Here is a 12372-nt window from a genome sequence, read left to right as displayed (position 1 = left end):
AACTCCCCCAACTGACAACACTTGCGGTCTCAAAAGAAGGAAGGCTTTCCTCCTTCTTTGAGTATCTCTAGAGACATCAGGGAAAACTCTTACCTTACAGCCTAGAAATAAAACATTTCTGTTTCTTAGACATATCTTAAGCAACCACTCCTTGTCTGGCTCTAATTCCAGGGTCACTATTAGAGTTGCAGGAAATGCTTATTCTGTATCTGATGTCTTAATATTGCCGAGATGTCTAGTGGAAGTTCCCTTCCCGGGATCTCTGAGACGTGAGCCTCTCTTTGATCAGTTGAACTCCTCAGTCGCGGCAAGTAAAAAATCTTTGATAGAGGTGGCATAGCTGACTCATCAATTTTCAAAACCTCCCGAAGATATTTCTTGAACATCTCTCTAGGGGAGTTCAAAGGCACTTGCAGAAAGTTTATAAATCTTAAATTCCGACTCTTCATTTGGTTCTCCATATTCTCTATTTTCACTGCCATATTCTTTTTATCTTTTATCATTAAAGTTTGCGCCTGTTGAAGTTCTTTATTTGATCTCTGTTTGAAATAATTTGCTGTTCCAAATTACTATTAGTTTGAGTCAATATTTCAACTCTATTTTCCAATTCTTTTAAATTTGTACTCATGGGGTAGATTTTCAAAGGGTTGCGCATGCATGTTATAAAATCGGGCGTAGATTTGTTCGCGCTGGGTTGCGTGAACAAATCTATGCCCTCGCGCATGTTATAAAATCTGGCCCATAGGCTGTAGTAACTGCATTAAGGAAGTCTTCATCTCAACAACTGATTCCCATAGAGTCTCTAACAAAAAGACAGTGGGTCTTATCACGGTCAATGACACAGTCTGAGGGGACACTTCCACACAAACGCCCGTCTCTTCCAGTGCAGTGCTTCTTCCTTCACCCCGATGGAACTGGGCTCTCTGCTGGCCTTGCACCTCTGGTGGTCCCACCCAGGCTCCCTGCCCTGGCACTTTGGTCCGGCAGCATTCCTGCTGCCCCGGAAGTGCGTCTCTCTACAGCAGGATTCCTTGGTGGAGCTCCCTCTGCGGGGCTAAAAGGAGATAGTGAGTCAAGGAGAGAGGGGAGCTCCACTTCCCCTCCTCCTCTCTCTAGCGGCTGGCCTCCCTCTTCTCGTTCTCCGCACAGGACATGTGCATCCATGGGTCCGGTAAGAGGCGGCGTCGGGGGGACCGCAGGGTATGGTTCCCCCCTTGGTTTATGCTTCCTTCCCATCAAGGCAATGTTCTCTTTCTCAGGAAACAATAATCATATCAGCCATGGAGCAGACGCCGAGCAATCTACTGTGCAGCCATCTTGGATCCGACCCCTCTCCATCTTCTTATCGACGACTACATAGGGAGGCCCACCTAACTCCAGCCGGCCCCAGAACCCAAAGGCTTAACCTGCGGGAAATGAGAGCTGGTATTGGCAAAGCTCCAGAGGGCCTCCATTAGTCAGCCCACTCCGCCTGCCAATGGAGGGACCTGTAGAATCCCCCTTACGGGTAGGGTCAACCCCACCTCGGCCCAACGGTCTACCTCCTGCGCATCAAACAAAACCAGATTTTTTTTTCCTGTTATTGATGGAAAATAGCAAAAGAGAGCAATGGTAGCAGCATGCTGCTGAAATAATCGTAAAAACAAATAGAAAAAATGAAATGGCTCCACCCCTATAGTGTCAAAAACAATTGTGAAAAAAATTGCTTTATCAACTTATAGATCCAAATATCTAAAAGGTGGTAGTTTCATATATTCACTATTTAAGGTACCATCCAGGTTACCCAATAGTAGATAACATGTAATCATTAACTGACCACCAGCCACCCTTGCTTCATAATTGCAGTACCACAGAATGATTTTTTTCAAAAAAAATAAATTTTGCATTTAAAATTAGTATTATATGTCTTTTTTAATACAGTTCATTACTAAATATCTTGTTGAATCACCATTCAAAGGTTGTATCATAAATATACATATACTCTGTGTTAGCTCGCACCGGTCAATGTGATATTTTTTTTTTTTGTATAACATCTATTTAAACTCCAACTATATATAGCTTAACTTCACCTGCATTACTTAGCTTATTATCTCCCAACATGGCCAGGTTTCAGAGCTAGTCCTTTATCAGGGGAAAGGTGTGGTAATAGTTCTTATGTCTGCAACAAAATTGATTCCTTTGTCTCACAAATCCAGCAATGTACTTCAAAAAGGCGGTTTATGATTAACGTGCCTAGTGGAGATTTTTTCAACTTTTTGATACATTACAGCTGAAATAATTGTAGCAGATAAAGGACAAAAAAGTGTTTATCCTGTTTTGAGAGCTATTGAACAGGGCATCTCAAATCTGTCCTTGCCCATCACCCCCTACCCCCAGCAGTCAGGATATTTCTAATGAAGAGGTATGATTTGTAACTGTATATAAGTGCATGAAGATACGTTCCATGTCTGTTCATTGATGATATCCTGAAAACCAGTGATTGGGGGAAGTAACACAGTAACAGCAATGTTGCAGTTAAATCAAAAACATCAAGGTTTATTGGTTCAGGGTAGTAACCGTCACACCAGCAAGTTACCCCCATGCACCGTTTTCCTCATTTCCATCCTCTGGCCTTTAGGGTTCCACAGTGTTTCTCTCTTGCCCCTTTGAATTCTTTCACTGTTTTCATCTTTACCACCTTTTTGGAAGGGCATTCCAGGTTTCCACCACACTTTCTGTGAAGAAATAATTCCTGATGTTGGTTCTGAGTCTCCCCCCTGAGTTTTCTTTTGTGACCCCTAGTTCTACTGTTTCCTTTCCAATGGAAAAGGTTTGAAGTTCGTACATCATTAAATCCATATACACCCTTTCTTCCAGGGTATACATATTCAGAACCTTCAGCCTCTCCTCATAAGTCTTCCAGTATTGAACCTACACCATTTTGGTCGCCCTTCTCTGGACCACCTCCATCTTGTCCCTATCCTTTTTGAGATACGGACACCAGAACTGAATATAGTGCTCCAGGTGAGGCCTCACAAAGGACCTGTACAAGGGCATTATCGCCTTCTGTTTCTTACTGATTATTCCTCTCTCTATGTAGTCCAACATTATTCTGGCTTTAACCATTGCCTTGGCACATTGCTTTGCCATCTTCAGCTTGCCAGACACTATCACCCCAAGATCCCTCTCTTAGTCCATGCACAACAATCTTTCACCCCCCCCCCCCCCATCACCATATAGCTCTTTTGGATTACCGCATCCCAAATGCCTGACTCTGCACTTCTTGGCATTGAATCCCAGCTGTCAAATCTTCAACCACTCTTCAAGCTTTCTTTTCATGCTCTCTACTCCTTCAGGCAAATAGACAAACATCACCTTCTATCCCTTCCTCTCACTCACAAAGATATTAAAAACATAAGAACATAAGAAACATATTGAACAGAATCGGTCCCAATACCAGCCCCAGTGGCACTCCACTTAACATGGTTCTCCAGATTAGGTTCCATTTACCATAACATGTTGTCTCCTATCAGTCAACCAGTTTGTAATCCACACCACCACCTTGGTGCACAGTCCCAAAATTCTCATTTTATGCATGAGCCTCCTATGTGTGACCATATCCAAAGCTTTGCTGAAAGCCAAGTAGATCACATGGAGCCCTTTTCCTCCATCTAATTCTCTAGTCACCCAATCAAAAAAATCAATCAGATTTGTCTGATAGGACCTTCCCCTGGGGAATCCATGCTACCTCAGATCCAGTAATCTTCCTGATTGTAGGTAGTTCACTATCCTTTAATTCAGCAGAGTCTCCATTAATTTTCCTCCGTTAACTGAGTATTTTAGGAAAATTTGTCAATGAGGCAATCAGCAAGAGCTAATGGACACATTCTGAGGTCACCAAAAATTGTTGTGAGAACTCCTGCCCCTAGGAAACCGAGAGAGGAAGGATAAGATAAAGAATTTAAATACCTCAGAGGCAGCAATAATGCACAGAAAGCACAGTTCTAAAGTTCTAAAATTAGAGATCATGGGATAAAGCTGCAAGAAGGTAGACTCAGGAGTAATATCAGTGTTGGGAGTCGGGGATGGGGGCAAAAATAGGAAAGTCAAAAAAGCCTGAGATCAGCACAGAGGATCCCTACTTGTGGGGAAGTGAAGAGAAAGCCAGAGATCAACGAGGTAGTCTAAGGCATGGCAACAGGATGGAAATTGGGCTGGCTACAGGGATGTTATTGTCCTTATCTGCTGCCATATTCTGTGTTTCCATGTTAAACTGTTTTATTGGGGGAGCTGAAATAAAATTTAAAAAACCACCTACTTTTATGTTTCATCTTCATAAAGTACTTGCTCTAATGGTTCATATGTGAATTTGGTAGTTACTCTCCCAGCCGCTCCTCTCTTCCATTTGTTGAACGTACGCAGCCCACCATAGACAGTCTTGTGCGGCGGTGTGGGGTGAATGTGGGGGTGTGGTCTCTCCTTTCCCCCTGCTTTTGGCCAGATGACGGAGTTTTCCCCATGGCTGCTCCCTGCTGCAGAGCAGTCCCACTCGGTGGAAAAGTTCCTTTGAAGTGACACTGCCCCCCCCCCCCCCCCACCCAACACACAATCACACACACACAAACACACACACACCCACACCCACACACACACCCACACACTCTCTCTCTCTCACACACACACACACACACACACACACACACACACACACACCCACACCCCTCGAATCTGCTTCCATGTCCTCACTGTTTGAATGGTGCAGTGCCGGCATGTCAGAGCAGAGCTGCCCAGCTCCTGGAGGCAGCCCGCCCAGGCAGAGCAGCACGGAGCCCAGCCACAGCTCCAGCCCGCTGCCCCTGACCTCCCAAACCGACTCCAGAGACAAGTGGAGGAAAAAGATCGATTTCCTGCTCTCCGTCATTGGATTTGCTGTAGACTTGGGCAACGTGTGGAGGTTTCCTTATATCTGTTATCAGAATGGGGGCGGTAAGGAGCTTGCACCTTTAACTTTGTCCTTTCTTTGCGTATTTTTGGGGGTTGTTTTTTGTTGAAGACAGCGGAACCCTGCTGTAGAGAGAACTCTTGCTGTAGAGAATTGCTTTATATCGTGCTTCTTTCATCCACTTTCTCTGGCACAGATCCCCGATAGAGTTAAAGGCTCTGCCGCACAGGGCAGGAAGTATAATATTTTCTCTATTCTCCCGTTTCTCAAGTTCATCATTCATAAAAAGAGCACGTCACAAATACATCGTAACAAAGTGCTAAGGAAAATATTTTGTAAACCATATACATTGTTTTAGGAATTCTGCAAGTTTAATATTGGATATTTCTGCTACAGATGAAATAGATATGTAATTAATATTATAATACGTTTCTGTGATACGAAGAAACTTTTTCCATTACAAATCCGAATTCACTGCAGAAGGCATTTGTGGTTTTTTTGTTTTTCTTTTCACTCTTTGCCTCCTCAGTTGAATAAGTTTTGTGAGCTACTGGGAACGATCTAACACCTTTACCGGTTCTTTGACTGTGTTTCTTCAATTTTATTTTGAGGTGATTTTATTTTAAGGAGTGAACCTAAATCCCAAACAAAATTTAATTTGAACAATGGATCGAAATAATGACAGAATCTGATGGTTGCTTCCCCCCCATTTACTGTTTCCTTCTCTGTTTTAGGCGCTCAGATCGATCCTCCCCAGGCTTTCCTTTCTCGCCCTTCGTTCACTCGCTCGCAGACGATCCTTGTGTGCCTGGGTGGGGAGCTGTCCATGGTACCAGCTTTCCGATTCCGCCGCGCCAAGCTGAAAAACGATCAGGCGGGAGCTGTTTCGTGGGTTTCTGGAAGCGATCGTAGTTTATTCATTTATTTCTTTTTAGCAAGCAGTGATTTAATACTACGATACTTACATTCGACCAGGTTTTTTTTGGTTTTTGTTTTTTTTTGCAGTCTCTACCGCTTCCTTTCAGAGCTGAGTACAATCAAGAGGAGCAGTTATCCTAAGTAATGCTCTTATTGCCTCGTCTTCCTGTTGAAGATACGCAAGACCAAAACGATTGATTTGCTTCCTTTGGCTTATCAGTAGACTTGCCCCGCTAGAAAGTAAAAAGTAAAAAGTCATGGGATAGGTGGCGATGTCCTTTCGTGGATTGCAAACTGGCTAAAAGACAGGAAACAGAGAGTAGGATTAAATGGGCAATTTTCTCAGTGGAAGGGAGTGGACAGTGGAGTGCCTCAGGGATCTGTATTGGGACCCTTACTGTTCAATATATTTATAAATGATCTGGAAAGAAATACCACGAGTGAGATAATCAAATTTGCAGATGACACAAAATTGTGCAGAGTAGTTAAATCACAAGCAGATTGTGATAAATTGCAGGAAGACCTTGTGAGACTGGAAAATTGGGCATCCAAATGGCAGATGAAATTTAATGTGGATAAGTGCAAGGTGATGCATATAGGGAAAAATAACCCATGCTATAATTACACGATGTTGGGTTCCATATTAGGTGCTACAACCCAAGAAAGAGATCTAGGTGTCATAGTGGATAACACATTGAAATCGTCGGTTCAGTGTGCTGCGGCAGTCAAAAAAGCAAACAGAATGTTGGGAATTATTAGAAAAGGAATGATGAATAAAACGGAAAATGTCATAATGCCTCTGTATCGCTCCATGGTGAGACCGCACCTTGAATACTGTGTACAATTCTGGTCGCCGCATCTCAAAAAAGATATAATTGCGATGGAGAAGGTACAGAGAAGGGCTACCAAAATGATAAGGGGAATGGAACAACTCCCCTATGAGGAAAGACTAAAGAGGTTAGGACTTTTCAGCTTGGAGAAGAGACGACTGAGGGGGGATATGATAGAGGTGTTTAAAATCATGAGAGGTCTAGAACGGGTAGATGTGAATCGGTTATTTACTCTTTCGGATAGTAGAAGGACTAGGGGACACTCCATGAAGTTAGCATGGGGCACATTTAAAACTAATCGGAGAAAGTTCTTTTTTACTCAACGCACAATTAAACTCTGGAATTTGTTGCCAGAGAATGTGGTTCGTGCAGTTAGTATAGCTGTGTTTAAAAAAGGATTGGATAAGTTCTTGGAGGAGAAGTCCATTACCTGCTATTAAGTTCACTTAGAGAATAGCCACTGCCATTAGCAATGGTTACATGGAATAGACTTAGTTTTTGGGTACTTGCCAGGTTCTTATGGCCTGGATTGGCCACTGTTGGAAACAGGATGCTGGGCTTGATGGACCCTTGGTCTGACCCAGTATGGCATTTTCTTATGTTCTTATGTTCTTATGTTCCTTTTTATTTGAACCAATAAACAGAAGAGGCACTACATCTTTCCTTGTTTAAAAAAAAAACCAAAAACCAAAAATCGACCCTGAAATGATAGGATTTTGACGGGAAATGTTCGAATTTTGTTTTGGCAAATCAAAGCATAGCAGAGATATAAGGAATTTCCTCTCCCAGTTCCTCCAAAACATCGGTACTAGTTATACCTTATTAAATAAATTTGCCCTAAAAAGCTGTTTGCAAACAGAAATTTAATGGCAGCTTTACAAAATCCTTGTAAAAGATAAAATGGCCAGGGAATAAATCAGCGCTGATCTGAACTTTATTTCAATCATCGAAATCGGATAATCTGGCATTCAGAAACGTTTACTTATGAACTGGTGATTGCTTTACTCTTTCAGCAGTGTCTGCAAAGGTTGCATTAATAAATGTAGACTGAAGGGTTGAAATTCCGTCCCCTACCTGCCTTATGTCTTGCTGCCACTTTACTTGGGAGGTAGTCTCCAGGAAAATTGGTTAATCAAATCTACTGAAAACACGCTTCGGTTTTATCTCACCCTCTCTCTCTAAAAAAAAAAAAAAAAAAAAGGAACCAAGTTTATTCTAAATAGTTTAATTTTTTTTTTTGTTCATATGTGCGTTTATTTTCTCTACCAGCTCGAAGACACTATTTCTCCTGCTCCAGAGCAGTTTTAGTCAACACATACGGATTGTGTGCTGCAGCCGGTTACTTTTCAACTCCAGGTGCACCATCTGTAAGTGTATCCAAATCCATAAATGGCCAAGATGAGCTTCCAAAAGCCCTATGAAATAGTAACAAATAAAGCAATAACGCTGTGGTAGGAAAAGAACCTGCGGTAAAAGGCTCTCTGCAGGAGAGTCAAAGACAGGACATCTCTTGCAGTTTGTTTGTCATTGTGCCTCACTGCTTTGAAGGATCATTCTGTTGGATACACTTATAGAGTGCTCCTCTCTTTATTGACTCATTGTTGTGCGGAGTGGTGGACTCCTGGACCGAGAGGAGGTTGGTGCCACCTATAGAAGAGGAGCTCCTATAGGTCCTCATTGTTGGGAGGCGGATACAGGTGGTGGAAACCCAACTGGACCTTCACCTATACCAGCCCTCATTCCTTGCAGGTTGAACCCTTGGTGCCGGGGCTGGCAGGACTTAAGAGCAGGTCTCTGGATGCAGACAATCCTGAAGGCAGAACGGAAAAGCGAGGTTGGATGTACCAGAGGTTGGGGCCAGCAGCTAGCAGGAGAGACGGTGAGCAGGCAAGTGGTCAGGGCAGGTGGCAGACAACGCAGAATCTAGGGATGGGCTGAGTCAAGAACCAGAAGAGCAAGCCAAGGGGACGAGGAGCCTGAACAGGAACAGAAGCACATGGAGCAGGTTCAGGAACACACAGAGCAGGATCAGAAACATGGATCAGGATCAGGAACATGGAGTAACCAGCAGCTCAGAGCAGAGATTAGGGAATCATTTATCAATCAGTACAGAGATCACCACCTGCACTGCACAAAAATTATATTATTTTATTCCCATTTCTAGAGAACCGCTTGTTTTCAAATTTTGAAAGCCAAAAAAGAAATCCTAGAAAAATTAGAAAAATTAGAAATAAAGAGACATCAGTTTCCAAAACATACCTAAAATTTGCCAGGCAGCAGCAGAAAAGACACATAGGCTGAAAACAAGAAGGATTCTATTATTTTGGGCTACAAAATGTTAATAACATCTCTATAATTTATAAAGCAAAACACTGCTGTTGGTAAGTAGGCTCTTAGGTTCTACAAAGAAGTTTTAGCATGTTTCTGAAGTCAAAAGAATCTTCCTAATAAGGTTCCCTTTTGCATGATTTTTTCATAATAAGATTTTCTTTTGCATATTATTTGCAAAATAGAAGCAGAGAAGTTGAAAAGCATTTAACTGTCACAAGCAGGAGTGACTTTTTCTTGATGTTCTTTAGTGCATTCACCTGGAGAATGCAGTGCAGCAGTGCCAGTGTAGATGCTGAAACTTCCTAAACTTTTAAAGAATGTGCATAAGAACATAAAAACATAAGGCCTGCAATACTGGATCAGACCAAGGGGTCCATCAAGCTCAGGATCCTGTTTCCATCAGTAGCCAAGCCAGGTCACAAGTACCTGCAGGATCCCAAGGAGTAGATATATTCCAAGCTGCTTATACCAAGAATAAACAGTGGATTTCTGCAATTCTTCCTTAGGAATTGTTAATGGACTTTTTCTCCAGGAACTTGTCCAAACCTTTTTTAAATGCAGCTAAAATAATAGCTTTCACCACATCCTCTGGCAATAAATTCCAGAGCTTAATTATGCATTGAGTAAAGAGATATTTTCTTTTATTAATTTTAAATGTATTACCCAGTAACTTAATTGTGTGTCTCCTGGTCTTTGTACTTTTTGAAAGAGTAAACAACTGATTAATGTTTACTTGTTCCATGTCACTCATTATTTTATAGACCTCTGTCATATGTCCCCTCAGCTGACTCTTCTCCAAGCTGAAGAGTCCTAACCTCTTACGCTTTCTTCACAGGGGAATTGTTCCATCCCCTTTATCATTTGGTTGCCCTTCTTTGTACCTTTTCTAATTCTGCTATATCTTTCTTAAGATGTGGTGACCAGAACTGAACACAGTACTCCACACAGTACTCCACACAGTACTCCACACTATGGAGGGATACAGAGCAACAGAGGCTTTATTATATTCTCTGTTTTATTCTTCATTCCTTTCCTAATAATCCCTAGCAATCTATTTGCTTTCGTTGCCGCTGCTGCACACTTAGCAGAAGGTTTCAGTGTATTTTCAACGATGATGCCTAGATCGTTTTCCTGAGTGATGACTCCTAATGTAGAACTTTGCATTTTGTTGCTATAATTTGGGTTACTCTTCCCTAAGTGCATCACTTTGCACTTGTCTACATTAAATTTCTTTTGCCATTTGCATGCCCAGTCTCCCAGTTTTGCCATAATCTCTTGCAATTTCTCACAATCCTCTTGTGATTTGACAACTTTGAATAATTTTGTGTCGTTGGCAAATTTGATCACCTCACTTGTTGTTCCAATTTCCAGGTCATTTATAAATATATTAAAAAGCATTGGTCCCAGAACAGATCCCTGGAGCACTCCACTATTCACCTTTTCCATTGGGAAAATTTATCATTTAGCCCTACTCTGTTATGGCTTCGCTGTCCGCGGGTTTCCCTGCGAGCAGGCACACTCACCCCATGCTGTTTCTTCGCCGACGTGGCAGGACACCGCCGTCGGCCTTCCCACGCGGCCCGGAGGCCGCCCTGGAGTCTCCTCTTCATCGCGGCCAGAGCCGCAGCCTTTTCTGCCTTCCTGTGGGGCCGAGACCACCCCCGACACTGCTCCCATCTTTGCGGCGCTAAGGCCACATCCCCGGGCTGGCCCGGCGGCTAGAGCCGCCCCCGGGGCTCCCCGCAGCGGCTGGAGCCGCTGCCGACGGCAGGGCCTGCTCCTCAGGCTCTGCCGGTGTCTGTACGTAATGACAACGGTGCAGGCCGCTGTCCGCGGTCCTGCACAGCTCCCTGCTGCTCTCCTAGGTGCGCGGCCGCGTCTCCTTGCTACATTTAAAGGGCCAGGCACAGGAAGTGTGCTGGCCCCACCTTCAATGGGACTTCCTGCTTCAGCCCTATAAAGGGCTGCTCCGTCAGTCTGTTCTTGGCCTTGCAACGAGGTGACTTCTCTCTGGAGGCTCCTGCCTGCCAGAGCCTTTGTAAGGTCTTCTAGTCTTTGTGGAGCTCCTCGTTTCGTCCGTTTGTGTCATGTCAAGTCTTTGTGCCTGAGGTCCTCGTCCAGATGTCCTGGTGTCTTGTGATGATCTTCTACATCCTGGTGTTCTTGCCTTCCTGGATGTTTGTTCCTGTGTCTCGTCTCCTACGCTCCTGAGCTTTCTGGTCCTGTGGGCCGGACTCCCTCGGACGACATCTTTCCCGGGTTGGAGTGGCCTGCAGGTGGACTGGTGTCCTGCGCTCTCGAGCTGTCATGTCCTGGATCTTTTCTGCGCTGTCCCGTTCTCCTCGTGGTCTGTGGCCAGCCGGAAAGGGCTGTGTAGGGCGCACAGTGAGACAGGGTGGTCCACGACTCAGTCCCGCGGGTGGCCTGAGTAGGGCGCCCTGAGAGACAGTGCCAATGTCCGCCTTCCCTACTTCTCGTCTCGTCTGGTTTCCAAGTTCCTTGTTATGTCTGCACTTCAGCGTCATGTCTCTGATGTCGTCGCATCGACCAATGGTCCGTGATGCCTTCGCATCAGCCTTGGTGTCAAGTCTTCGTCTGCGATGCCGTTGTATCAATCCTGGTGTCACGTCTTCATAGTCCTGGTGTCATGTCTTCAACCCAAGTTTTCGTGCCATGTGATGTCGTTGCATCAATCTTCATAGTCTTGTCTTCGTGTCAAGGTCCATCTGCCCTTTGCTGAAATCCAAGTAGATGACATCGAGCGCTCTTCCTTGATCCAATTCCTTGGTTACCCAGTCAAAAAAGTCAATCAGATTTGTTTGACAGGATCTTCCCCTGGTGAATCCATGCTGCCTCTGGTCCAGTAATTCTCTGGACTGTAGATAGTTCACTATTCTCTCTTTCAAAAGTGACTCCATTACTTTTCCCACCACCGAAGTGAGGCTAACCGGTCTGTAGTTACCAGCCTCTTCTCTGTTCCCACTCTTGTGAAGCAGGACCACCACCGCTCTTCTCCAATCACTATGCACCACGCCCGTTTCTGGGGATCTATTGAACAGGTCACACAGCGGACCTGCCAGCACATCTCTGAGCTCCCTCAGTATCCTGGGATGAACCTCATCGGCCTGATGAGGTTCATCCCAGGATACTGAGGCTTTGTCCACTTTCAGATTCTTCAGCTCTTCCCATACATTTTCTACTGTAAATGGATTTTCATCTACTCCACTCCTCTCCAGTTTCTTGTTAAGTAGAGATGGTCCTTCTCCAGGGTCTTCTTTAGTGAACACAGAACTGAAGTATTCGTTTAATATTTCTGCCATTTCTTTGTCACTCTCCACACATTGATCCTTTCTACCTTTCAATTTCACTATA

At 44.0% G+C, this 12372-nt stretch overlaps 1 protein-coding gene across 1 annotated transcript in view; it reads left to right on the top strand.

The window, feature by feature from the left end:
* Positions 1-4748: 4748 nt before the first annotated feature.
* The window catches only part of LOC115073142 (sodium-dependent serotonin transporter-like), a 66209-nt gene continuing 58585 nt past the window's right edge, over positions 4749-12372 (top strand). The window contains exon 1 of the mRNA XM_029571345.1: positions 4749-4965. Within this exon, the coding sequence (XP_029427205.1) occupies positions 4749-4965 (217 nt within the window). The remainder of the gene's footprint in view (positions 4966-12372) is intronic.

Source organism: Rhinatrema bivittatum, chromosome 11 (assembly GCF_901001135.1).
Source record: "Rhinatrema bivittatum chromosome 11, aRhiBiv1.1, whole genome shotgun sequence".
Classification (NCBI taxonomy): domain Eukaryota; kingdom Metazoa; phylum Chordata; class Amphibia; order Gymnophiona; family Rhinatrematidae; genus Rhinatrema; species Rhinatrema bivittatum.
The sequence above is the reverse complement of the archived record's forward strand: the minus strand, read 5'-3'. Positions and strand labels throughout refer to the sequence as shown.